This window comes from Anomalospiza imberbis, chromosome 22 (assembly GCF_031753505.1).
Source record: "Anomalospiza imberbis isolate Cuckoo-Finch-1a 21T00152 chromosome 22, ASM3175350v1, whole genome shotgun sequence".
Classification (NCBI taxonomy): domain Eukaryota; kingdom Metazoa; phylum Chordata; class Aves; order Passeriformes; family Viduidae; genus Anomalospiza; species Anomalospiza imberbis.
This window is the reverse complement of record NC_089702.1, coordinates 2,827,400-2,855,373: the sequence shown is the minus strand read 5'-3', so window position 1 is coordinate 2,855,373 and position 27,974 is coordinate 2,827,400. Positions and strand designations below refer to the sequence as shown.

General features: G+C 53.2%; 1 protein-coding gene across 1 annotated transcript; it reads left to right on the top strand.

Moving 5' to 3' along the window:
- The first annotated feature begins 10 nt into the window (after positions 1-10).
- RND2 (Rho family GTPase 2) lies at positions 11-15,709 on the top strand. The gene is made up of 5 exons (XM_068212532.1): positions 11-238; positions 333-420; positions 10,855-10,964; positions 13,957-14,091; positions 14,827-15,709. The coding sequence occupies exons 1-5, from the start codon at positions 137-139 to the stop codon at positions 15,073-15,075; spliced, it is 684 nt and encodes a 227-aa protein (XP_068068633.1). The 5' UTR covers positions 11-136; the 3' UTR covers positions 15,076-15,709.
- The last annotated feature ends 12,265 nt before the right edge of the window (positions 15,710-27,974 follow it).

Below are 27,974 nucleotides of genomic sequence, written 5' to 3'. Positions count from 1 at the left end.
GGCCGCGGCCGTGGCGGCGCGGCCCTGCCCAGCGCCGGCTCCGCTCCGCGCCTGGTTGGTGCCGTCGGGGCCGGGGGCGCGGCCAGGCCGGGGCCGGCCCGGTAAAGCGGCGGCGCGGGCGCGGCGGCCCCGCACCATGGAGGGGCACCTGGCGCGCTGCAAGATCGTGGTGGTGGGGGACACGCAGTGCGGCAAGACGGCGCTGCTGCACGTCTTCGCCAAGGACTGCTACCCCGAGGTGCGGGAGGGCGGCGGGAGGGCGGGCCGGGCTCTGCGCCCCGCATCACCTCACCTCACCTCACCTGACCTCTGCTCTCCCCTCCGTCCCCCAGAGCTACGTGCCCACCGTCTTCGAGAACTACACGGCCAGCTTCGAGATCGACAAGCAGCGCACGGAGCTCAACATGTGGGACACCTCAGGTGCGCCGGGGGCTGCGCGGGGGTGGCGGGGCCGGCCTCGTCCCTCCGGCCGATGGGCTTTCCCCGTTCCCTGAGCCGCCGGGCCGGGCTGGGCTGGGGCTGGGGTAGGGGCAGCGGCCCCGAGCCCTGTGAGCCTCCCGGGGGCCCCGGGCAGCGCCGGGCGGGCGCTCCCTTGTCCCGCAGCCGGCGCGGCTCCGCGGGGCCTCTCGGTGCTGCAGCGGAGACAGCGAGCAGCGAGAGAGCCGGCTGCGGCGAGGCCGGAGCGGAGCGGGGAGGAGGGAGAGTGCCGCTGGAGGAAGGAGCCCTCGCCTCGGGAGGGATGCCCTGGAGCTGCCACAGAGCCTCTGGGGTTCGCTGGCGTCTTTTTGGCTTGGTTTGGTTTCGCGTCTTTGTGTCCTCCGTTGTGGTTCTGCTCAAAGCGCCGGGCACAGCTGTCCCAGCCCACCAAGACCCGTCCCAAACTTTGTGCCTGCCCGTGCCTCAGTGGAGGCATGAGTTGCAAGAGAAGCGCGTGATGCAGAGCTAATAGAAATATTGGCATCCTACAAAGTTCACATGCACTTTCTGATTTACCTTTGGATCCTTTTGTACAGGCAGTGCAGCTGAATGCTGTGCTCTGCTGATGAATATACATCGTGTGCTTGCTGATGCTCTTTCCCCATGTTCTCATAATTTCTGGAATCCCGATGACAAATGAAGTCCTCTCAGTGTCCAAGAGCAGTAGTAAATGAAAACATGACCTAGGACTTTCTTTTCCTCTTGTTCAGTCAGATTCCTTGCTGCAATTTTGCATTCATTAAATGACAGCTGTAGGATTAGCTTAGCTCTACCTAGAGTAGTGCTTTACTGAGTCTTGGACTAGCCTAAACATGTAAAATACGTTTGAGTCTTCTTCTGGCGCTTCCTGACTCAGGAGACCTTGCTTTGCTGATTTTTATTCCCTGAGACAAAAAGGGAATTAGATTCAGCTTTGCTAGCAAGCTGTGTGCTGTGATGTGAGCCGTGAGGACACTGGCTCCTGGGGCAGGGGCTGGGCATGAAGTGTTGGCTCTCGGTGCTTGACCAGGAGCTGTGCTTGAAGCACAGAGTGTTAATTATGTGGAGGCCCTTGCAGGGTGGTTGCTGCTGGGCCGGTGTGTGTTTGGAGACTCTCAGATGTGGCCACAGTGAAACCATCCTGGCTGGTCCCTGGCTGCAGAGGGCTCCTTGAAGCTGCTCAGGGTGTGCCAGGACTCAGGGGTGGTCGACCTCGCGTGTCACTGGGGTGCATATGAGTGTTCACCCACAACTTGTTCACCCTCACGGCTGGGGGAGTTCAAAACTTGGGCTTCTGCAGCCTTGGAAGGGGATGTGGTGGGTTATCTTTGCTAGGCACTGAATGGCTTTGCTCTTGAGTATCTGTGTTTGATATAAAAAACTTCACCTTTGCGGGGTGTAGAAGCATGTTTGAAGCATTGCTTGCTTTTTAGGAATCCTCCAGAATGATGTGCTTTGGTCTTACAAATGTTTAGAGAAAAGGACATGATAAAAAGTTCTTTAAGAATGTATCTGGCACCTGCATCTGATGCTGTCACACGTTCATTTTTCCCCTTGTGACAAAAGTTGTTTTTCCAATATTTGTCTCTGCAGCCAAAAAATAATGGACTTTGATTCTTTCTCTTTTCTCCTGTGAAAAATGTCAGACCTTTTTAACAGCTTTGCTGTAGATGGAGTTCTTCAGTTGATTTTCCAGATAAATTCTCTTTGATTTGAAATACACAGGAACTAGTTCTTAAACAATCCTGCAAAGCTCTTCACAGCAGTTTTCCCTGGTAATCAAACTGAAATTTTTAGCTGTAGACCACAAACAACTGTTGAGTTTCCACTAGCCTTCAGAGGCCCTTAAGAATGGCAGCTCTGGCAAAAGAAATTTTGCACAATAGCGAGTTGAACCAGCTGAGCTGAAGGGATCAGGAGTAGCTCATTGCCCACCACCACCAAGGAGAATGACAGGCACTGGTGAGCACTTCCCCTTCTCTCTGGACTACCTACTCTTTCTTTTAAGCTGCTTTTCATATAGGGCTTTATTGTTCATGATAAATTCCATCCCAGCAAGAGTGAAAAAAGATGTTGAGAAAGGGTGATCCTGACATGAGGAGGGGAACACTTTCTATTTTAAATGCTCTCCACCTCTTAGATAAGTGATTTGAACTGAACTTCCCTGAGAAATCAGCAGACCTGGAGAGAGGAGGTGGATATTGTTTTTTACTTTTTAATTGATTTCCCTTGCCCCATACTTAGTTGAGGAAGCAGTTGGAGACTCTGGAAGCTGCACAGAGCGAGCTGAGCATCAGCTCAGATGATGGGTGATGGGGAAAGTGCAGGCTGGCCTGGAAAACTCCCTTTATGATGACTGAGTGTGGCTGCAGTCTACCTGGCCACTCAGCCATCCCACTGGTAAGCCCTGTACAGCCCTGGGTGTTGCCTGCTCCCTGTGTCCTGCCATCCTGGCTGACAGCAGTGTGTTGGAAAATGCAGCCTTTGGAGCTGAATTGACCCCTCCTGCGAAGTGGCAAACACAGGCTGTGACACTGGCAGCTGGCAGACAGGAGCTCTCATTAGAGGAATATTGACATCGAGTGGATGGAAGTGATGGAGAACTGAATGGCTGCCAAATTGTATTGTAACCTCTGATTTTCTTTAAATGTCTTTTAACTCTTTGTCCATTGACAAGGTTTTCTGGGGCTGGAGGGTGACTCTGGAGAGTTTCCAGCATTGAGAATCCTTTGCAGGGTGAAACCTGTGGTGCTCTGGCAGGGCAGATGCTGGGACTCTGCGCTGTCTCAAATGTGCCTTAGATCCAGGAATGCACCAGCGAGAAAATCCCCTTGTCCAACATCTGCTGGTTGCATTTTGTGTTTGTTTCCGTTTGTTCCCCAGCTCGGGACAGATCATGGGAGTAAAATTGCTTCAGGTTCCATTTCACAGCGTGTCAGGAATGTCCCATGCCTCCAGTCCCCAAGGGCTACGTACTGTTTGCTAGAGCCTCCACTGGAAAGCAGTTTGACATCCTTGTCTGTGAGGGAAGGGGTGCAGAGCTGGATGGGGTAGGCATGGCTGCGGCTCCAGGAGTGGCCATGCCCTGGCACCTCTGCTCGTGAGCCTTATGGAGGACACGGTGCTTTGCTGCTCTTCTTGTCCCTGTTCCTGTTCTGGCAAATTCTTTTGGCTGCCTGTTGGCTGAGCACGCTCAGCACAGAAACGACTCCAGTGCACAGGGCTGGTATCTTGTGGTGGGGGAAACTCCTGTTCAGTGGGATGCCTGATGGGCAGGGAGTGCTGTTCCCAAAGGGCTGGGAGCCTCCCAGACCCGGAGCGCCTGTGCCCCGGACCCAGCGGGAAGAGCTTTGTTCCTCGCGGCAGGTGGAGGAGGGTGGATGGCTGGTGATCATTAGCGATGCTCTGCAAGGAGTGGGCGAGTTTCGAGTTTCGTCTGAGTGCGTCAGGTCTGGGAGGGAGCATTGTTGCCCCCAGGCGTGCATGGGCAGGGAGCTTCTCCTCAGCAATGCAATACTTCTTTCCCCGTGGGATCAGGGAGTGTCCCCGGGTCTGCCCAGCTCCGGGAGGTCTGGAATTGGAACCACGGAGGTGCTCGGCAGGTCTCTGGCAGAGAGAGCCTTCAGTGAGCAGGCTGCCCTGCTGCCTGGGGACTGTGCTTGGAGTGTGTCCCACCATGAGCTGGCACTGCCAGTGCACCCTCTGCCCATGCTGGACTGGCCCAATGCCCTGCCTGTTCTGCAGCGATTCCCTGGCACTGAGTGCAAGCAAAGGGAGAGAGGAGCTCAAGCCATGCTGTGCCCAGTGCCTCGGCAAGGCCCGGGTTGGCAGCGCTGGTGCTGGCAGGTCTGAGGCTTTACCCTGTATCTAGGTGGACTTTTTGTTCTGTTTTCAATGATAATGGTGAAGAGCCTACACTGTACCTTGCAGCCTGGACTGAGTTCTTTGCTTTTGGCTCACCCCTTCTATGCTGGGAGGCTCTGGTGTGCCTGTGGCCTCAAGGTGCAGGCAGGCAGAGCAGGGAGTGACCTGAGGCCTTTGAGCTGCTTGATGCATCTTTTGCTGGTGCAGATTCAGCTGCAGAGTAGAGCTGCCTGCTTCTGCTAGGGACATCTTTGCCAGTGCTCAGTGGGAGACCCAGGCTGGCATTGTGCCTTGCACAAGGTCGTTGTTGCCTTGGAAAGCTGCTGGAGGGGTCTGTCCTCTGTGGACCATCAGGATGCAGCGTGCTGGAGAGTCGCAGTGCCTGCTGCAGCCTGCAGTGTTGCAAAGGTCAGTGCTCAGGTTCAGCAGTGCCCTGCTCAGCTCAGAGCAGAGGAGCTGTGTGGCTGCCAGCCCTCCACAGCCACTGTCTCTTCAGCAGATGTGCTTTCAAGACAAGAATAACGCTGTGAATTACAAACCCCCTCCGCCTTCCTCTTTGCCTGTGCTCAGCAAACAGTCTGCCTTGGAATGGCCTGTGTGGGAACCCACAGGCTGTGATAACAGATCCTTCTTTTCAGGGAACTACTGAGGAATGTTGATGAGATTAGAGAGCTGAAAGGGGCTGAGTTTAGCCATGGCATCTCCATGGATGCTGTGGCTGTCTGTGCCTGGATTCCCAGTGTGCAGCTCCAGGATTGCTATGGCTGCCTCTCCCGAAGTGTAAGAACAAGCTCTGTCTCAGAAAGACTTCAATGCTACTTGCAGTCTGAGGCAGAGAAAATGTGGAGCTGCCCTTTCCATACCAAAAGAGCTCCTCCCATGCTTCCTATTCAGACTGAGAGCCTAAAACCAGCATGCTTGTGTTGTGCCTCAGCACAAATATGTAGTTAATCCTAAAAATACGTGCAGCTGGGTCACATTCTCACGCAGGTCAGTAGCCAGTCAGACAGACCTTTAAAGGCTTGCAGCAGAAATGCTGATACTGAAGTGGGTGGAGGATGGACCTTGAGAAGACATGACAGGACAAGACAGGGCAGGGCAGTGCCCAGGAGGATCATCTCTCTGGGCTGTGCACAGTGTGGGGGGCATGCTGCAATGCTGTGTGGCTCAGGGATGGAGGCTGGTTCCGCTCTGATGATCCCTGTGGCATCATCCATCCTTTGTCCCCTACAGATCTGAGAGGCTCCAGCCTCTGTGGGGCCATGAGATGTCCTGGGAGTTCTGGGGGTGCTGAGGAACATTGCCTTTAGTGACAACTAGCTGACCTTGCTGGCTGCTGTGACCTTGTGCCCAAGGAAGGATGTTCTGTGGGGTGGGTTTGTTCCCAGCTCAGGTGCAGACCCCTTTCCCACAGCCCAGAGGTGATCTGCTCTCTCCTATGCTCTGCTCTCCCTGCTCCTTTTGCCCCAGATTCTGAAGATAAAATCTCCACTCCATTAAACTTTGCAAGTGTACAGGCCCAGCCTTCCCTGTGGGAAGAAACCTTATCTGGCAGCCAAATGCTTGGGGCGGGATCTGATGCCTGTGAACAGCGAACCTGAAATGTGCAGCACTGCACCAAGAGAACTGTGTTCATTCAGCCCTCAGCCCCGTTCCCTGAGGGCAGAGTGCGTGCTGGCTGTGCTGCAGGAAGCTGTTGCCGCTCTAGGTCCCTGTTGTACCCTGTAGAAAGGATGGCAGGCAGGTTGTGGCGATGCCAGCTGTCCTTGTGACATGGCAAGAGTGCCAGGAAGGGGCTTGTGACCCCCATTTGTCTCCCTGGTCAGCTGCTGCAGGTGTGAAAAGGCTGGGAGGGCCCCGCGGCGGCACCTGCAGACCCAGTCCTGCCATGCCAGACACCCCCAGGAGCCAGCAGGAGCTTTCAGGGGCTCCTCACAGCTGCTGGAGGGAGGTTTGCATCTGAGCAAGCTTCTCTGGACCACAGGTAGCTGCATATGTGAGGCAGGCACAGGACTGGGATGAGGCAGAAGCGCTCGGTGCCTGCCTGAGCTGGGGATTCCTCCACTGGTAAATCCAGCAGAACAGCCTCCTCCTGAGGGGCAGGCTTCCAGTAATAAGATCTGGAGAAGGGCCCAGAAGTGCCACCTCAGCCTATGCAAATACCATTCCCTTCATCCTGAAGGTGTGCCAGCTGGGCTCTTCAGTAATTCACTAATTTTTGTACGTGCTTTGTAAGAATTAGGAGCAGAGGTTAATTGTCCAAGCTGATGAGCTGTTTTTTTCAGTTGTGCACTTCCCAGGAGAGTGTTTATTCTATGCCACGGAGCAGTTTCCTCCTTTCCTGTACTTCAGGGGTTTGCAGTGATGTTGCACAAGCAAGAGAAAGGTCAAAGTTCAGCCAGGACAGAAGGTTGTGGAAGTCCTGGGGCTGTTGACTTGGTCCTGCTTTGGCAGCTTTGTCCTCTTACCCAGAGCTTGGCTGGACCCTGGGTGGGATCTGTCTGGCAGAGTGGACATCCTCTGTCATCTCTAGAGGCTGGTCCTCATCTGGCACCTCTGTGTGGGGAGGTGACCCAAAACTCTTCGTTATGTCAGTGTAGCCCTCCAGAAAGCTGGGATGAATTTGTGCTTCATTCCACAAAGGCTGCTCTTGGCAGTCCCTGCAGAAAGCAGCATGTGCCTCAGCATTGCTTCCTCTTTGGGGAGAGTTTACAGTGAGCCCCCCAAGACAAGTGTGCTGCAGAGAAATGGAGATCTTGGCAGTGCTCATCTCTGTTTGAAGCCAGAGCTGGGCTGTGGGAGCCCCTTGGAGAGCAGATCATGGCTCTGCGAGCAGTCTGGCTTTCCTGGTGTGTAAAGCCCTATTGTTGGATGGAGGGTGCCTGTGTGAGGAGGCTCATCCTCTCTAGAACAGCTCATAAAGAGCAAATGAAGATTAGCACCATGTTGGTATAGATGAAACAGCATATTTCTGTCCCCTGCCCGAGAGTGGCATCTCTGAGCTGCACTGCCAGGCACTCCAGGATCTGCCAGCCAAGGGGAAAGAGGAGCTACTCATGCTTGTATCCACCCCTGAACTGTAGACAACAATGTGGATTTTATTTTTAAGCTGCTTGTAGGCTTGCTCCAGTTTTCTCTTTAATCATGAGCAGATGCACTTAGGTCCTGTTTCTTGCAGACCTGGATGCCAAGTGGGAGAATGACTCATGCAGTAAGGGAAGGCTGAGTCTGCAGACACACCAGCCTTGGGCTCCTCTGTGTGTTCGGAATTGCCAGACTGAGGGTCTCTGGAGTGTCTTGCTGGAGTGTCTGTAAGGTGTCAAGTGCACATAATCCATAAAACTGAAGAGCTAGAGTTGAAGGCTCTGGCTTTTTTGGGTTGCTTAGGTGAGGTTTTGGGGGGTGTTTTGTTGTTTTGGATCTTTTTGTCTTTAATTGTCATATGCAATGAAAAAGTAATAGATGCAAAACCTAGAAGACTAATCACCCAGACAATTTCCTGATTCAGTAGAGATGTCTCCAGAGCAAACTGGGGATTACCTTGGCTGGGAGCAATGCAGCTCTCCTGCCTCTGGGTCCCCAGGGGTTTCTGTCAGTCTCCTGAGGTGGGCAGAAGCTGCTGCTTCTGGCTGGGAGCTGAATGCCAGCTGAGGTGCCAGGGGTGACTCCTGCCCTTCGGAGCTGGAGCTTCATTAATGAATATGAAGCAAATTTTGATCACGTTTAGAAAGATAAGGTTCTTTGCCTCGTGCTCCCCTTCCCTCAGCTCCTCCTGCCAGCACAGGAGTCTCTCCTCCTGTGGTCCCAGGTGAGGGGAGCAGGGTTCCTGGCACTGGGCTGAGCCCGTGGGGGTGCTGTGGGCTAGTGGGGGGCTGCAGCAGCGCTGTGGGCTCTCTGCTGAGGGGCTGGCTGGCTGCTGAGGAGCAGCAGGTTGCTATGATACAGTTTGCTGTGGCAATGTCTGTGCTGAATGAGCCAAAGCTGCCCCTACAAAAGGAGCATTCCTTGGCTGGGAGGGGGTAGATTTATCTGAAGTGTTTATGTAAAACTGAGAAGCTGCAGGGAGAGGATGTGCGTGGGAACAGTTTCCTCCAGCAGCAGGGCCCCTGTCTGGAGGCAGACAGCCCTGTGTGCATGGGGGAGAGGGCAGGGCTCAGATAAAGGACCCGGCTAGTTCAGGCGTGCGGATCAGCCCTGGATCTCCCGTCCTGTGCTCTGCTGTCAGCCCATGGCAAACATGAGACTGAAGAGCCTGTTCAAAGGGAGCTCAGCACTGCTGTGCTTGGTGCTGCCTGGGAAAGCAGCCCCGGGCTGAGCAGGGCTGGCTCATGTGGGAGTGCTGTGACTCTGCCAGGTGTGACTCTGCCAGGTGTGACTCTGCCAGGTGTGACTCTGCCAGGTGTGAGCCTGAGGCGAGGTCAGAAACCTCTGTGCTCTGGACACTGGGTCACCCTGGCTCACCCTGCCTGCATGTCTGGCATCCCTGTCCCCAGAGCTGCCCGAGATGCCCCAGGGACTGGCTCCTTTCCATTAGGGAGTGTGACTTTCCCTCTAGGATGAGAGCTGGGCTCTGCAGGGGTCGGGGTCTGTTTCTTCTGTGCTGATCCCAACCCCTTCCCTTCCCAGTGCCTTTGCAGGGACAGAGCCCCACCTCTGCCCCAGAGGAGCAGGGGGTGCAGGTGCCTTTGCTCCCCTGGGCTGGCTGTAAGAGCTGGAGACACCTGTAGCCAGTTTTGCTGGGAATCCAATTGCACATCAAATCCAGGGCACCTTCCCCTGGCTGCCTGGGGTTGGCAGGGGCTGGGCTGGTCCTAGCCCTGGAGCTCTGCTGTTGTTGGTACCGTGGTCTGAGCTGGATGGCCAGTCTCTGGCACTGCCAGGGTTTGGGAAAGCTCCACAAAGCCCCTCAGCCTGCCCCATGTGGGCTCTGGGCAGAGGCAGGAGTGTCAGGCTCTGCTGCCCAGGTGTTTGCAGAGCTCCTGCTGTGCTGGGGGACTGTGCCCCACTCTGCACCTCAGCTGGGAGCCCCTGTGCACACAGGACCTGGGATTGGAGCTCCTGCAGAGAATCAGCCCGTTCTCCTCTGGTGCCCAGCCCAGGCTGATTTCCATCCTTCCTGAAACATGAGCCACCGTCCTCCATAATTCATCAGGTGCTGAACTACATCAAGGAGCCACCTGACACCTGGGCCCCACCCTTCTGCTGGGGTGGGAAAGTGCCAGGTCCAGACATCCCAAGGAGCTGCAGCAGGAAGCAGGTCTGGCTTCCTCAGCCTAGGGTGGGCAATCCTGCTTTTGGAGGAGGCATATTCAACAAGGACTCTGGTGTCTCTGCTTCCTCTTTCCATAAATAAAATCTGCTTGTCATCCCTCCAGGAAGTTTAAATCATTTGTCTTTGCAATATAAAACCAAAAGAGTGTTTTTAAGTAGCAGTGAGGCTGATTGCTCCATGACTGTTTCTGAGGTGTCTGTGCTCACCAACAGAGTGCAGTGCAAATAAAAACGCCATGGCAGCGTGACTTTACTGCCCAAAATTTGCATTGAAGGGGGGTGTGTGTGCTCATGTGTGTAGCAGAAGCCATGCAGGATTCAGGCTGGGCTCTTTGCCTGCTCACAGTTCCTGTGGAATGCAGAATCATCTCCTTCCATTTATAGCTCATTCACCAAATCCTGTCACTTCTTTTTTTATACCAAAAAGAATCTGATTTTTCCCAGCACGAATCCAGAAAGAAGGCAATTCATTTTTACCTGTCACAAATTCCCACAACCTATGTCAGCAAGCTGTCCTGTATAAAGATAGCGAGGGAGGATGAAAACCAGCAGTAGCATTTGCTGTCTTTCCTCAGCCACACCTTTCCACTGTGAGGGATGCAGCACTGGCATGACAAGTGATGGAATCCAGGCGTGAGTGGTGAGCCAGGCGTGTGCAGTGCTGAGCCCTCCTGCGTGAGCAGCATCCCCAGCAGCACTTCTCCACCAGCACCTGCCAGATGCTCACTAGGGAGGGAGAGGGATGCCAAACTTGCCTCTTCACTCTGTCAAGGGGTAAATACAAGAAAACGAGGACAAAACCTTTGACTTCCAGAGGACAAATCCTCTGCCCATGCCATAAAGTTCAGCAGAGCTGGACAGGCAGAGGATTTCAGTTCCTTTGTTTAGTCATGGAAGTCAAAGGTTTTATCCTCATTTTCTTATATTTACCCCTTGACAGAATGAAGAGGCAAGCTTGGCGTCCCTCTCCCTCCCTAGCGAGCATCTGGCAGGTGCTGGTGGAGCAGTGCTGCTGGGGATGTCTCGGAACTCACCCAGGGATGCTGCTCACGCAGGAGGGCTCAGCACTGCACATGGTCACTGCTCAAAAGCTCGGCTTAACGCCCTTTGTCTTCAACAGAGAGGTCTGCATCGCGTGGCTGCGTCTCCAGTTGTTGCTGGAATGAAAGACCCGTGCCTGGTGGAGAGGGCTGAGGGTCCCAGGGTCCCTTGGTCCAGAAGCAGTCCTGGGATGGGACCTGCTGACCCCGCTCCTCTCCGCAGGCTCGGCCTATTACGACAACGTGCGGCCCTTGGCCTACCCGGACTCGGACGCTGTGCTCATCTGCTTTGACATCAGCCGGCCCGAGACCCTGGACAGCGTGCTCAAGAAGGTGAGTCCCCAGCAGCCAGAGGGGTGCTCTGCCCCACCACGGCCTCCCTGTGCCCTGAGGCTCTCGGCAGCGCTCAGAGCTCTGGCCCTGCAGCCTTGCCTGGAGTTCCTGTGCTCTGCTTGGTCTGTGCAGAATGCAAAATATTTCCATTTGGAAGGAACCTAGGGGATGGTGAAGCTCACAGCAGCTTGCAGCGTGTGTGTGGGGTCTGTCTGTGTCCACATGCACAAATGTGGGGACGCAGAGAAATGTTGGGCATTTGTTCTGTTTTCCATCAAGACCTTGCAGGGTATTATGGATCTCTGTCAGCAGAACCACCAGTGGCTATGGATTGCCTGCAGCAGCTGGGGAGTAGCCCCTGGTGCTTGTTTCCAAGCAAGCAGAGTGCTGTTTTTTGGCTCTCCCCTCAGTTCAGCATCTGCATAGCAGAAAAGACAGCAATCAGTTCTCTATAGCTCCTCAACAGAAATTATGAGCTGTGGTGCTGAATTTGAAGTGAATTAATGAGATGGCCCAATGCCACTGGCCTGGAGAGCAGGCAGGGCCCTAAGCCTGCCCTGGCACAGCTGAGTGGCCGTGCTCTGTGGGAGCAGCTGAGAGTTTTCTACCTGCACCTTAGTCCCTTTCAGCACAGCTGATATTCCAGCTGGCAGGTCCCAGAGAGCCTCACAGGGCTGGGGATCTGCTGTGGAGCACCCCTGGCTGGTCTCCAGTGGGTCTCTTCTGCGAGAAGGTCCCACACAAGGCTTTCCTCTGAGATGGAGTCCAGCAACTCGGAGTGCTGCTCAGAGGAGTGAGGGTAAGTGGCTTCTTAATTGCATCCCATCGTCCTGGCCGTGCCCTGCTTCCTTCCATGCATCCAGGGAGCTGTGGTTCTGCTGTGCAGGAAAGCATCTGGCAGCTGCATCCTGTCCTGGGGGGCTGGCATCTCATTTGTGACACTCTGAGACACCAAGGCATGAAAAGCAGCACAGAGCAGCAGCTCCCGCGGCTGTTCTCCTCAGAGAGCCCCAGGGCTGGAATGGCCACGGCCTGAACATGTCACATTGTGCTGGCTGGCCTCTTGGCCTCTCCACATTTTGCCAAATGTTGTGCTGAAGCAAGTGCCTCTTACTCAGCTGCTGGCAGGGCTGAGAAGTGGATCTTTGTCTCAGGAGTGTCCTGGTGAGGGGACAAAGACCCTTCAGATAAATTGGTCAATGGCTCAGTGTTGGCTTCCAGAGCAGGTCCCGGGTACCAAGCAGGCTGGGTGGAGGGAGGGTGTTTCATGTGGACTCAAAGAATTCACTGCTCAGCTTGGGAGTCAGCAGAATAATAATGCAAGTGAATCACTTACACCTTAATGAAATACAAACCTCTCAATAATTAGGTGGGGCTGGGAGTTATTTGTGTCTCTGCACACTCTTCATGTGAGTCCACCCTGCTCAGTGCGTGGCTTTCCCTGTACAGCCTCACAGATGTTTTGAGTGCTGCTAGGCAATGTTTTTTTGATATGGTAACTTAAAATAAACCCTAAATCCCAGGGGATTTCTTAAGTGCCTCTGAGTAGATGCCTTGTTTCCTTTGGTGCAGGCTCACAGCCTTATGGCAGTGAGGAAAATTCCTAAGACACCATGAAGTTGAAATGGGTTTTAGCTTGTGATATCAGGCAAATAAGGAAAATAACATTTCCTGTTCAAGCCCCAGGCAAAAATTCAGCAGAGGAAATCTTTATTAATGCCTCCCCTGTGATGCCTGGGCTGCTGTACAGTTGAAGGGGCAGAGGCATCTGAGGGAGTGCAAGCAAGCAGCTCTGCCTTTCATGCAGAGCAAGATTTCATGGAGTGGTGCCTTGGTTCTGACAAGTCTTGATAGCACAACAGGTTTTGGGCTGCCAGAGGTGTCAGTCATGCAGGAAGAGGGTCACAGCTCTCTCCACAGACTCTGCCAGGTGTGAACACTTGTAGCTCAAATCCTTCACGCAAATTAGGGTGCTTGAATTCCAGCTCCAAAAGAGCTGGATGTGTTCCTTGTGGGGTGGTGTAGGCCTTTGGTGCTCTGTGGCTGCAGCACCATCATCTCCAGCATGCTGCCCAGGGGCTGGGGGTGTCTGAGTCCTGGGGAACCCACCTCCTTGGCAAGCAGATACCTGAAGATACCCAAGACAATCTCCTGATAGAAAATAAGATTTTTCATATTTTGCAGTTGCTTTGGTCTGATACTGGTTGAATGACATTTGGGTGGTTCTTGGCACTCCCTTCCCCACGAGGTTGTGGACACTGGGTTTGGTGGCTTGGTTTTCTTTCTGCTTCTAATTGCCCAGGGCTTAACCCCGAGTTATCTAGCAGGAAATTGGTAATTCCAAGTGACACTTCAGCTGGGGGCAATCTCCATTTATTGTCTGTTTTCTACTTCAGCACCACTAGATAAGTAACTGGGGCATTGACATGCTGATGGAGCTGTGCAGGTCTCCCCCGGGGGAGGTCACAGGTGATGGATTTATTTACTGCTGCAGACACAGCTGACATCAGGCATTCACTTTGGGAGCTCTGAAAGGAGTCATTTATATCAAGGACATGGATGTTTGCCCTGGCCTTCTCTTTCCATTGCTTCAATTCTTAATTTCCCTGGCTATAGCTATGCTCTTAATATCATACTCTCTCTAACAGGTGGTTCCCAGTAATAAATAGTGTGTGAGTGTGCAAAGAGCTCTCCACTGGCCGTGTTGACCCTTGGGGTCCCAGATCTGAGCACCACACTGTGTGGCTGTTTTTCCACAGCCAGGACTGGCTTCCTGTGGCCTTACACAGGGGACCACCGCTTGGATGGGGCAGGTTTGCAGGGCAAAACCTGGAACAGGTGAGCATGAAGTTGTCCATGGGTTACTCTGGCCATTCCCATTCTTGACCTTGGCAGTCATTAAAGAGCCCTGATATGCTAATCAGTGTTTGAACAGTTGTGACACCCCGTTTGGAAAAGCCACACACACCAGAGCCTCTCCTTTCCTCTGCAGTGGCAAGGGGAGACGCAGGAGTTCTGCCCCAACGCGAAGATCGTGCTGGTGGGCTGCAAGCTGGACATGAGGACAGACCTCAACACCCTGCGGGAGCTCTCCAAGCAGCGCCTCATCCCTGTGACACATGAGCAGGTGTGTTTGGGCAGTGCCCAGGGAGGGGAGAGCTGTGCTCTGTGACCACTGCACCCAGGCCTTGGTCTGCAGCTGGTTTGATCGTGGCTCGGGGGCTCGGAGCTGCTCGTGTTTCCACCACTCTTGTCCCCAGCTCTGGAAGACCCTTATTCCTGATGCTCTGCTGAGCAGCCACCCAGTTAGTAGCCAAAAAAAGTCATTCCCCAAAGCAGGTGGAAGTGCCTGATTTGACAAGCTGGACTGGCTAAAGGGGAGTGTTGTCCTCCTGCATCTCCAGTTCAGTGCAGCTCTTTCTGCTCCCAGTGACTCCTGCTTGGGTTCTGCATAGGGGCAGAACTGCAGGAGGGAAGAAGCCACAGCTGAGGGGCTGCTGCCAGTGACCTCCAGAGGAGCCAGCAGTGTCTGGTGCAGGGGCAGCTGCACTCTGAGCTGCTGCTGTGCCTGGCTCTGTGTTGTGCAGAGCAGGTGACTGACTGTCCCGGCAAGGGGGGCACTGCAGGGGTGGCACTGTGTGAATGACGAAGTGCCAGTAACCCAGGGCCCAGTGGTCGGCAGCACTGTCTGCTCAGGAGGCTGCCCTCCCCTCTGGAGCTCTCACAGAGCCTTGCTCTGCTGGGGAACCGCTGTGTCCCCGTGCTGCCACTGTGCTCTGGCAGGGCTGCCTGTGTGGGAGGCTCCTTGGCCAGCAAGCTGTCCTAACCTTGTTGCCCTCCCTCCCGTGTGTCTGGCCTGCAGGGCAGCGCGCTGGCACGGCAGATCGGGGCGGTGGCCTACGCAGAGTGCTCCTCCAAGGTGTCGGAGAACAGCGTGCGGGACGTGTTCCACGTGACCACGCTGGCCTCGGTCAACAGGGTGCACAAGAACCTGAAGCGCAGCAACTCCAAACGGGGACTGAAGCGGGCGTCACAGATGCCTGGCAGGACAGACTTACTGAGTGACACAGAGATCAGGAAAGACCGAGCCAAGAGCTGCTCCATCATGTGAAAAATGGGCTGTAAATAATGTGTGTGTGTTGTCCATTTGTACAGTAACTGGCTGAGATAAGGGCATGGTGCTGGCTGCAGGAGCTAGCCTGCCTTTCCAAAGCCTTTTTCTCAGTCTCTAGGGCTGAGCAAAGGTCCCAGCTGCAAGCAGGGCTGCACGAGTCGCCCTGCACTGTGGAGAATTCTGGGCTGGCTGCTGCTGTGCAGATTGCTTGGGATGAAGGAACCACTTGGCAGAGGAGTATTTGGGTGCTGGAAGGTCTGTGGCTGGGTGAAACAAAGTAAAAGGGAGCGATGCCGTGTGTGTGCCACCCTCCTGTGCCCGCAGCCCAGGCCCTGCCCGTGTGCAGCTGTACAGCACACACAGTGTGGGTTGGGGGCTGCATGGGACCTGAGCTGGAGGGAACAGGGGCATTGTGAGCAGCAGAATGCTGTCAGGAGAAGGTATTCTTCCAGTCTTCCTTTAGAAGGGAAATGATGTTTGAGGTGATGCTGCTCGGCCAGGTTGGACAGCAGGTGCCATGGAAGGTGCAGGTCTGGGAGGGAGGGCACGCTGGGAAGGAACCTTAACCTGATGAGACACCACAGCAGTCCACCTCCTGCAGAGAAAACAGATGTCTCTTCCCACAGCATTTCAGATACTCAAACTGCATTTGAAACGCAGCCAAGTGGATCTGGCTCTGAGGGAGAGGTGTGTCCCACTAGATGCATCCTGAGAATCGTGGTTCCCTTCAGCAAGCAAATGCCCCTGGGGAGCTTTGCTGACACCTGGGCTCTCCCCCTGTCCTGCACACACGGCTCCCAACAAGAACTGCAATAACAATCCATATCCTGCTCCCCACCCACTTCCAGCTGCAGATTGTGTTGCATGGTGCTGTGTTTGTCTGGTATCGATGAGAAAAATGACTTTCTGCATATCTGCACGCTGTCTCTGCTGTGGCAGTGGGAGAGGAGGTGCTCCCTGCCCTTGTGCCTTGCTGTCTGGCCTCCTCCCAGCATCTCCCATTGCTTCTGCTGCTGCCCCCTCTGAACGCCTTTGATGACAGTATTAGCCTGGGCTTAATGTCACATGGACACTTTATGGAAAAATAGAATCTGCTCCGTTGCCAGATCCAACTGTGTCTGTGGGCTACAGGAAAAATAAACATGATTGGAAAATCCGTGGTGCTTGGCTGTGCTCGTTTTTAAGTCAAACCACGCATCCTCTCAAAACCTCTCACTGCCCAACTTAAACCTTTGTATCCTAATGTCTCTCTCTAGCTCTTGAAATACACTTGTGCACCCCTTCAGTGAAAAACCCAGAGGACTTATCTGCATGTATTCATTTTGGAGTTGAAACACCTGCCTTGAATAGCCTCTCCCTCTGTCCCGACTCCTGAAATTTTGTGCAGCATTTGCAGGTTGTCCATGCCTGATTCAGCAGCCTGAGCTGCCAGGAGCTCTGCCCTCACTACAGCAATCGCTTTTGACTCAATATTTTGTGTCTGCTCTCACACGCAGATCTTAGGCTGCAGCTGCACAGTGAAGGCGTTTTGGGGAATTGGAGTTGCTGATTTACCAGGACAAGAAAAGCTCCCTCAGTGACTGGACACTTGTGCTGTGTGCAGGTTGCAAGAGCATGAAAATGCCCAGCTGCAGTCTGGGAGGAGAAGGAACTGAGCAAGGCAGTGTGTCGAGAGCCACCCTCAGCATCTTGATGCTTTTCTTGCACACTCCAGGTTCCCCAGAGCCTTTGCAAACATTGCTGAACAAAACCAGACCCCTGCTTGGATCGTAGCACTCAGTGGCACACAGGAGTCACTGCCCGCTGCTCGGAACCTGTTTGCATTCTCACCATCCCCATGTCACACAGCTACTGTGACTTCCTTCTTTCCACGTGCACACAGCGAGTGCATTCCCTCTTACCGTGCTCTAGCAACTTTCAGGCTTTTGAACGTGGTGTGGCAGTCCCTACAAAAGCAGTTTGAACGTGGTGTGGCAGTCCCTACAAAAGCAGTTTGAACGTGATGTGGCAGTCCCTACAAAAACAGTTTGAACGCGGTGTGGCAGTCCCTACAAAAGCAGTTTGAACGTGATGTGGCAGTCCCTACAAAAACAGTTTGAACGCGGTGTGGCAGTCCCTACAAAAGCAGTATGAACGTGATGTGGCAGTCCCTACAAAAGCAGTTTGAACGTGGTGTGGCAGTCCCTACAAAAGCAGTATGAACGTGATGTGGCAGTCCCTACAAAAGCAGTATGAACGTGATGTGGCAGTCCCTACAAAAGCAGTTTGAACGTGGTATGGCAGTCCCTACAAAAGCAGTTTGAACGTGGTGTAGCAGTCCCTACAAAAGCAGTTTGAACGCGGTGTGGCAGTCCCTACAAAAGCAGTTTGAACGTGGTGTGGCAGTCCCTACAAAAGCAGTTTGAACGTGGTGTGGCAGTCCCTACAAAAGCAGTTTGAACGTGGTGTGGCAGTCCCTACAAAAGCAGTTTGAACGTGGTGCGGCAGTCCCTACAAAAGCAGTTTGAACGTGGTGTGGCAGTCCCTACAAAAGCAGTTTCTGGGTCACTGATCAGTTTAAACTGGTGGTGGCTCTACCTGAACTTGTTAGCTCACCCTGTAAGCAAAGCTTAGTTCCAGGCTCCATCCTGGGGGGCTGTGCAGGGCAGCACCCCCTCCCTGGGGGCTGCCCCCAGATGCTGCAGAGTTGGCACAGCACGTCAGGCTCAGCTGCCCCAGGGCCAGCTCAGGGGGCTGTGGGAGCCTCAGCAGGGGCTCCAGTGCAGGGAGCTGTTCCTGCCTGCTGCGGGAGGCTCAGGGCTGTCCCGGGGGGGAAGGCAGGACAGCTGAGAGTTCATGGACACCTGCAGCTCAGAAAGGCACTCATGAGCAAGGTTGGTTACAGTCAGGGGAATCTCCAGTGCCCACTGCCACAAGATGCTCCCCAGTAAGGGGAGCAGGACATGGAACTCTGAATGGCCTCAATGAGGAGGCAGCTGCATTCTGCGTGCTTTTCCCTCTGTTTTCCACGTGACCTCTCTCATGCACACCCAGGTGAAGCTGCAGTGCCAGAAAAGCAGCTGCTGTTTGGGGTAACACAAAAAGGATGGGATCTTTCTTGAAATCTTCTTGTTCTGATTTCATTAATTTATTTTCTGTGCTGGAGGGAAGTGTCATTTCTACCCACCTTGCACCCCCTCAGCACCGCTCTAACTGGCTGGAGGCCTGTGGTATGAAAATAATGGTATTGGAGTGAAAGTAATTTATGCCCAGCTGCTTCAAGGACAGCCAAAAAAAAAAAAAAAAAGATAAAAAAGAATTTGTATCAGCCAAAAAAGTGCATTCTGCCAGAGTGAGCAGGACCAGACTCAGATGCAGACATGTCCAGAGTAGGTTTGGACACAGAAACGTGCAGCTCATGAGAAGCTAATGAAAGCCAAAATGCAAATGCTGCCACAGCTGAGCTGAACCCAAAGCATTCATCTGTCACCCTTGTATACAGCCCAGACATGGACTGTTGGAAGCCTTTGAAGGCTTGGGCTTGTGGCTTCAGAGTGGGATTGAACCCTGGGCAAATGAGTGTCCCTGTCCCCTTCTCTGCCCCTCCTCAGAGGGCACCAAGGCTGCTCTCTGCAGCCACAATTCAGCAAGCAGCTTAATATTCTGGCACTTGCTTCTCCACCAGCTTTCTTCTTGTCTAATAAAGAGTGTTTGGACTCCCACAGTAGCTCATTTAACCAGACTTTTCAAAGGAGCTCCTCTCCCTCATTCTCCTTCTCTACAGAGGAATAAACAAGACAAAACAGGAAGCAAAATCAAAAGTAGAATAGAAAAGGCAAAAAAAGAATAAAGTCTGAAGCAGGAAAGGAGAGCTACAACCACAGGAGAGATCAAATGAACCCATTGTTGGGTCCCTTCTCCTCCAAACCAAGCCAAACCAAGTTTGGGAGTCTTTTGTGTGTACATACATACATACATACATACATATATATGTGTACACACACAGTGCATATTATATATATATATATATTTAAAAGTGTGTATATATATATATACACATAGTGTATATATATATTATATATTTTTTCCCTCTATATATGTATATATATAATATATATCTATACACACATATAGATACACAATATATATAGCCATATATCTATCTATAAGGATATAAATATATGAATAGGAGTAGACAGAGAAGCAGTTAATGGAAGTTTTGGGATTGTCAGCATGGGAACAGCTCCAAAGCATCTGCTGAAGTTAGTGGCAGGTAATCTGGGGTAAAAAAAGCAGCAGGAGCTGTGTGGGGGATGTGGCCCTGGCCCTCACTCCCGAGCATCAGAGTTCTGTTCAAAAGCACCAGGTAACCCAAAAATGTCATTCGGGGCTCCCACTGCATCCCAGGGTGTGGGACTGTGGCTTCTGCAGCCATGGAAAAGGCTCAGAGCCTGCTGTGCCTGCTGGGGACAGGGGAGGCACCCAGGGCACCCCCTCTGGGTGTGAGGGAGGCTGGAGGGGACAGGAACTGCCCTGCTTGCAAGTGGGAAACCTCAAGGTCAGCTGGGGATGGAGTTTTCCAGGGAGACTGGATAATCTGAGCTCCTGCATCACCAGGGGAGGGGACCAGGCTCCCCAAAAGAATGACTCAAAGCAGCTGCTGGTCTCAGCTCCAGCTGTGGTCAGCTGGCAGTGCTGGAGCTGCTGAGTCCCTGCTCCCTCTGAGCTGCCTGAATGCCAGCTGCACCCTGTGCCTCCCTGAATGCCAGCTGCACCCTGTGCCTCCCTGAATGCCAGCTGCACCCTGTGCCTCCCTGAATGCCAGCTGCACCCTGTGCCTGCCTGCCCTGGCGTGGGGCAAGCCCTGGACCCGCAGGCAGGCAGGCAGGGGATGGAGGAGCTGCTGCTGCAGAGCTCCCCAGAGGCACAGCCAAGGAGCTGCCGGGCTCGGGCAGATGAGTCAGCGCAGGAAAGAGAGAAACAAAAACTAGCAGATGGAAGAAATGGAACTGACACATGAAAATACACAGCAAGCGAGGAGGACTTGAGGCCCCTAATTAGTGCCTGCAGAAAAATTAATGAGCAGCACTGCCAGTGCAGGTGTGCTGGCAAAGAAAGCATTCCCCATCCATGGGGAGCAGAGCAGGGCCAGCCAGGGCCAGTCAGGGCCAGCCAAGGCCAGCGAGGGACAGCCAGGGCCAGCCAGGGCCAGTCAGGGCCAGTCAGGGCCAGTCAGGGCCAGCCGGGGCCAGTCAGGGACAGCTGGGGCCAGTCAGGGCCAGTCAGGGACAGCCAGGGCCAGCCAGGGCCAGTCAGAGACAGCCGGGGCCAGTCAGGGCCAGTCAGGGCCAGCCGGGGCCAGCCAGGGCCAGTCAGGGACAGCTGGGGCCAGTCAGGGCCAGTCAGGGACAGTCAGGGCCAGTCAGGGCCAGTCAGAGACAGCCGGGGCCAGTCAGGGCCAGTCAGGGACAGCCGGGGCCAGCCAGGGCCAGCCAGGGCACGTCAGGGCCAGTCAGGGCCAGCCAGGGACAGCCGGGGCCAGTCAGGGCCAGTCAGGGACAGCCAGGGCCAGTCAGGGCCAGTCAGGGCCAGTCAGGGACAGCCGGGGCCAGTCAGGGCCAGTCAGGGCCAGCCAGGGCCAGTCAGGGACAGCCAGGGCCAGTCAGGGACAGCCGGGGCCAGCCAGGGCCAGTCAGGGCCAGTCAGGGACAGCTGGGGCCAGCCAGGGCCAGTAAGGTCAGCCAGGGACAGCCAGGGCCAGCCAGGGCCAGCCAGGGCCAGTCAGGAACAGTCAGGGCCAGTCAGAGACAGCCGGGGCCAGTCAGGGCCAGTCGGGGACAGTCAGGGCCAGTCAGGGACAGCCAGGGACAGCCAGGGATGGCCAGGGCCAGTCAGGAACAGTCAGGGCCAGTCAGAGACAGCCGGGGCCAGTCAGGGCCAGTCAGGGACAGCCAGGGCCAGCCAGGGCCAGCCAGGGCCAGTCAGGGACAGTCAGGGACAGCCAGGGCCAGCCAGGGACAGTCAGGGCCAGCCTGGGCCAGTCAAGGCCAGTCAGGGCCAGTCAGGGCCAGCCAGGGCCAGTCAGGGACAGTCAGGGACAGCCAGGGACAGCCAGGGACAGCCAGGGCCAGCGAAGGACAGCCAGGGCCAGTCAGGGACAGTCAGGGACAGCCAGGGCCAGTCAGGGCCAGCCAGGGACAGCCAGGGCCAGCCAGGGCCAGTCAGGGACAGTCAGGGCCGGTCAGGGACAGTCAGGGACAGCCAGGGACAGCCAGGGCCAGTCAAGGACAGCCAGGGCCAGCCAGGGCCAGCCAGGGCCAGCCAGGGCCAGCGAGGGACAGCCAGGGCCAGTCAGGGCCAGCCAAGGCCAGCGAGGGACAGCCAGGGCCAGTCAGGGACAGTCAGGGACAGCCAGGGCCAGCCAGGGACAGCCAGGGACAGCCAGGGCCAGTCAGGGCCAGTCAGGGCCAGTCAGGGCCAGCCAGGGCCAGTCAGGGCCAGTCAGGGACAGCCGGGGCCAGTCAGGGCCAGTCAGGGCCAGCCAGGGCCAGCCAGGGCCAGTCAGGGCCAGCCAGGGCCGGTCAGGGACAGCCAGGGACAGTCAGGGCTAATCAGGGCCAGTCAGGGACAGCCAGGGCTGGCCAGGGCCAGCCAGGGCCAGTCAGGGCCAGCCAGGGCCAGCCAGGGACAGTCAGGGCCGGTCAGGGACAGTCAGGGACAGCCAGGGACAGCCAGGGCCAGTCAAGGACAGCCAGGGCCAGCCAGGGCCAGCCAGGGCCAGCGAGGGACAGCCAGGGCCAGTCAGGGCCAGCCAAGGCCAGCCAGGGACAGCCAGGGCCAGTCAGGGCCAGTCAGGGCCAGCCAGGGCCAGTCAGGGACAGTCAGGGACAGCCAGGGCCAGCCAGGGCCAGCCAGGGACAGCAGCCCCCTCGGTCTGGGTCGCGGCAGAAATTGTTCTGCTCCCAGGAGCGGTAACCTGTGCGTCCTCTTGCAGCCCCAGTGCCCGTGCAGCCCTGGCAGGGCAGCAGGGGCTGAGCGTGGGTGCAGCAGTCTGAGCAGCGGTGGTGATGGAGGGAGGGAATGTGCTGGGCAAGGCAGGCTGAGTGATGTGAGCCAGCACCAGCGCTCAGGCAGGGGCTGTAAGGCTGTGGCACTGGCTCACCAACTCCTCAACAGTCCTTTTAGAAGGTTGCTAATGAGAAATAATCACTATCATTGTCACTGCTAGGAATGAAGGGGTGGGACTGTTTTCAGGCTCAGAAGGATTTATTGCTCAGACAAACATCAGTCTCAGGGGCTGTGAGATTTTAGAGGAGCAAGCATTCGGCCACAGCTCAAGAGCAGTCACAAGTTTCTCTGTTACAAGGCAATGTAGAACTTCCTAACCCAATGCGCCGTTGCCACAGGGTTTATTTTGCTTTTCTAACCCATCAGCTTTGCTCACTTCTGCTGCACTGCGGGTACTTTTGTCCAGTGGGCTTCGAACTCACGTGCACACATTGGCTTCTGTTATAGCTTCTGAACTCTCAGCTTGTTCCATGCAGCCACACCCTTACACTGCAGCCCTTCACCATCTCATCAGTCCAGTTTGTCACTTCCTCAAGGCACATTCTCACCTACAGCTATGGAAACACAAATCTATGATTTTTCTGCTCAATGTCTGTGTATTGTATTTTTACATCAATCTAAGCTTCTTCCAAGACTGCAGATCAAATCCTTCAGTGTCTCTGGAAGTTTCTGTTTTTCTGATTCCCACAAATCACTACATGTGAGATGGCAAGAAAAAAAACCCTTAATACTCCAGCTTGGACTTTAAGTGTTAATTAATGGACACCTTCCAAGTCAGGATAACATTACAGTGACAATTCCCTGTCAGCAATCCCATCTGTACTAACTGATCTGGTGTTTAATGTAATAGCTTTGACCATAATGAGTTTCAATTATTGAAAAGAAATACATAAAGCCTTTATTAATAATTGACAATGTCTTCCCAGTGTGTTATTTTAATAAAGCTCCATGACCTGTAAGATTTACAATCAGGGGACCCAAGGGAAAATGAAGGAGAATGGGTGGTCAAATAGAAGGAAATCAAAAGCAGCTAAGATTTAATTTCTTCTGCAGCAACAGGAGTTAGAACTGAAGGTTTGATACATGTGTGTGTGTGTATATAATATATATATATATGTGTATACTGATACATACATAACCAAATGTAAATCATCCCTTTGACTTCACACATGCAGTTCTTTGTGGCAGATCTGAAATTTTTAGGCATGCTATTCTTCCAGTATTAGAATGCATCTTTCTTCAGTGTATTTTGTCATGTTTATATCCACTTCCAGACTGTTTAGACTTCTACCCTTCCAGGAATGAAATGAGATCACTTGCTCCAAAACCATCAGCCTCACAATTTTTGTTCTGATTTGACCTTGCAATTTCCAAACTCTGTAATTTAATTATGTATTTTTTAGTAATGGCAGGTGGCCCTGTACCTCTGGGTACATGCATGTCGTGCTTAAAATCACAGAATCACACAGCTGGGTGACACCACTGAGTCTGTGAGCCTTGGAAAACCAAATGTTCCTGGTCTGGCTTCCCCTGTGGTGAGTTACCAGTGATGAAAAGTCTTTCCAGCAGCCCCCGAGTCCATTACCAGGACCCAGGGTCTCAGCTCTCTCAGAGTGATGCCTGTGCCTGGTTTGTTACTAACTGTGACCTTCAGAGGTCACAGCTTCAGCTTTGATTTGGGTTACTGGAATGCTGTTGTGTCCAAGAAAGTCCAGAAATTAACAGACTAAAAGTTTGTTCACAGAACAACTAAATATTCTCACAAAAAGAAGTTTGTCACATGTACCAGAAATTCCAAGCAAAACTCTAAATATTGTTCCTGTCTTTATTTTGTTTTCCTTTGGTTATGGAAGAACAAAAAGAAGGGTTTTATCATGCCTACTGTCACTTGGCAAAAAAATCACAGCATTTAATAATTTTAGAAAAATATACTTAAAAATTATTTTAAACCCCTGAAAGAAATCTTCATAACATAATTTTGTAGTGACACTGTGGCAAGAGGATGGCGTTGTGCACTGAAAACACACCATCCATCCAGAGGTGGATATTAATTATTGTTGATTCTCAAAGCACGTGCAGGAGCAGTCAAACAGCAAAAATCACAGACTAAGGGCTCAGGATTATTTGCCTGTGATTTGTTGCTCTTCACTTCATGGCAGAACAGACTTTTTTAGCAGTTTTCAAGTGTAAAACACATTGATAGTGTGCCTTGGGTGAAATGCAAGAAAATAAAACTGAAGGCAGGTCTCTGTCTGCATCCAGCTCATCTGGGCTCCCCGAGCAGCTCCAAGAACAGATTTGACCATGGTCTTTGTCTGAAGAAGGAATATCAGTGTGAGAAGCTGTGTAATTGCTGTCAGAAATGGTTTAGCTCATTAAATTGTCCACATGAGGAACCTCCTTCAGTTCCTGGTGTTGCCAAGTGAGTTTTAAGGAAATTGAAATCCTAGGACTTTGTAGTCATGCTTAGAGGCAGTTGGGTGATAATTTGTGACCACTGTTAAGCCAGGATGAGTTTCCATGAACTGAATGTTAATGCTGAAGCCAGAATTAACTCCAAGGGTGGCAGAAGAGCAGCACTGGCACCTGTGAGGGAGGAGCAGCTGGAAGCAGCTGAGAGCAGAGGGCTGCAGAAACCCCATGGGCTGGAAAACACAGAGTGCTTTCAGCTGCAAAACAGGCAGCTCTCTCCTGAGTGTATCAGTGCTGCTAACCATTGCAAAGCCATTCATTTATCCTTAAAACCCCTCTAGAGGTGTTTTCCATGCCTATTTCCATCTGCCCTATTGCCCTACCTACACCCACTCAGTTTGTGTCTGGTAGTAAATGCTTGCTCTATACAGCTTCTCAAGCTGGGCTCTTCCCTTTCCACCTAGCCTATCATAGGACTTAATTCTGGGTTTAAGGTCTCTAATTAATCACCAGTCATTTGATATTTATATGAAAAATGCCAAATTCTCTTTCAGAAAGAAAGAACGGCAAGAAAGCTCTGCAGGCACAAATAGGTCGAGGTTCCTACTCAGACAATTCTTATCAGAGGCTCCTCGAGTGCAGGGCAGTTCTCCCTGTCTGTATCCCCTGGCAGCCAGTGCTTTCCTGTGGAACATGGCAAGTTCAGAGATCCCACAGCAGCTGCCAGTCACAGGAATGAGGGATATTAAGCACAGTGCTGGTTCTTGGCTCCTTTTCTGCCTCTGTCAAGGTCGGGATTGAAGCGTTCGAGAAGGTATTTCACGTTCAGACTCAGGTGTTTATTATTTCTTATCTATGTTACAAGTCAACAGCATTCTACTAACAAGCTACAAAATGGCTGTCTTTCTATACAAGGTCTTTTAAGGCTAAACTATCCAATTAAGAAATGACACCTCGATTATTTTCACTTTTAACCCAATAACTGATCACTCGAAGTCTGCAATGCAGACTTTTCTGTCCAATTGCACAGAACCACCCAAACCCATGGAGAAGAAGGCGAAGAAGGAGGACCACCCTCCACCCTCAAACCTCCACCTTCCTTTATATATATATTACTATATTCTAAACCCTTAAACTCTAAGTTTTCCACCATGTGATAATACATATTTCCAATCAACTCCACACCCATAATCTCAGTTCTGTCATTCCATTTTGGAAGCTTTCTCCACAGCCTCAGGTCAAATGCAGTGTTCTCTTCGTGGTCAGCACAGAAAGTGTAGAACTCTCAGCACAGGAGCAATTTCACCTGTTCAGTGTTCAGATGAAGACCAGGTCAGAGCTCTGGGAGGTGCTGAGGGAGAAGGAGACGTGGCAGGAGATGGCTCTGGAGTGTGGGAACAGTGCTGGGACTGCAGGGTGGGGCTGCAATTTCCATATGCATGTGCATGGGAAGAGCGCAGTACAAGAATGCAGCATTGTTCCCAGCTCTGACCATTAAGCTTAAGAAAAAGAAAATGTCAGGCAGAGCTGCCCAGTTCAGTGTGGATCTGAGGCCACAAGCACGGAGGAGACACCTGGCAATGGCCCTGCTTTGTTTCCAGTGATCTCTGCCATAAATTTCTTTCCTCTGTCACATTAGCGCCCTGTTCCAACCAGGTGCTCAAACCCGCTATGCAAGAAATCACAAAGAACCACTGATGTAAGGTGAAAATAAGCTGAAAGTGAACCACCTGTCTTTTCCTTGTGTTTACTCTGACCCTAGCTGATTTCTACAGCTGTCAATTAATCACTTTATTTCATTTAATCAATCAACCCATTGTAATCAATTGAAATGAATGTATGTATGCAAAATGGCAAATGCTTCCCCCAGAAAGGGCCTCGGGGGAGCGTGCTGTCAGCAGCCATGCTCTGCAAAGCTTGTTTCATTTATATAAGCCAATAAATACAAATGCTGAGGACTTCAGGACCTGAATATTAATGCAGGTAATTAAACATGGTTTTTCTGGCAGATGACTTCATGCCAGGCCCTGGCCTGGAGAGGCTCCAGGAGCAGAACCTCCTCCCTGAGTCTCTTGCTCTTGCCTGCCTTGCGTGAAGAGATCCTTGGTTTACCCCCACAGAAAGGTGGGAAGGGGGGCACAAAGGACATCCTTAGGAAAGACAGTCACGTGCAAGACACAGATAAAGTTTCCTCCTTCTTTTTGACTGTGCTTGTTAATATCGAGGTCGTGGAACGAGCCCAGTGTGGTTTGAAATTGTAACCGAGCCTGACCTGTGGCTCCGGCTGCCTGCAGTTGTGGTGTTCATGGGCTCAGTCTGGCTGTGAGCAGCAGGCGGAGCAGCCCCCAGCCCTCTGCAGGTCACCCTGGGACCCTTCCCAGGGAAATCTCACCCGGGGGAAGGCAGCGGGACTGGGCTTGGAGCACCTCGCCCACCAGAGTCCTGCTGGGCTCTGCAGTGACAGCTCCATTGCATTTCTGCAGTGACAGCTCCCCTGCATTTCTGCAGTGACAGCTCCACTGCAGCTCTGCAGTGACAGCTCCACTGCAGCTCTGCAGTGACAGCTCCATTGCATTTCTGCAGTGACAGCTCCCCTGCAGCTCTGCAGTGACACCTCCACTGCATTTCTGCAGTGACACCTCCACTGCAGCTCTGCAGTGACAGCTCCACTGCATTTCTGCAGTGACACCTCCACTGCATTTCTGCAGTGACAGCTCCCCTGCAGCTCTGCAGTGACAGCTCCCCTGCAGCTCTGCAGTGACAGCTCCATTGCATTTCTGCAGTGACAGCTCCCCTGCATTTCTGCAGTGACAGCTCCACTGCAGCTCTGCAGTGACAGCTCCACTGCAGCTCTGCAGTGACAGCTCCACTGCAGCTCTGCAGTGACAGCTCCATTGCATTTCTGCAGTGACAGCTCCCCTGCAGCTCTGCAGTGACACCTCCACTGCATTTCTGCAGTGACACCTCCACTGCAGCTCTGCAGTGACAGCTCCACTGCATTTCTGCAGTGACACCTCCCCTGCAGCCTGCAGTAGTGATCCCTGGCTGAGAGGAGCAATACAGGCCTGGGCTGCTTTGTTATAACCCTCTAAAATTTTGGAGAGTTAAAGAAATGCCCTCCAGGTCAGCGTAAATCTGTCTTTACCCATGTGTGTTTTCCCCACCCCCAGTGAGATTCCCAGCTCCTCCTTTCCAACAGCAGAAAACATTTTCCTTGCCGTGGGACCAGGGAAACTACAAGCCCTGTAGTCTGGGTGCTAGAGTCAAGCTGGGATTAAGGAAGGGTCAGTGGTTTTCAGAAAGCTGTGTGGTGATCAGCAAATTAATGAGCTGCTCCCGCAACCCCGAGCTGCCTGTGCAGGCTCTGCCAGCAGCGCTGTCATTAGTATTGCCAGCACACACTTGCACAGATGCACTGCTGCTTGCTTGGCTAAGGG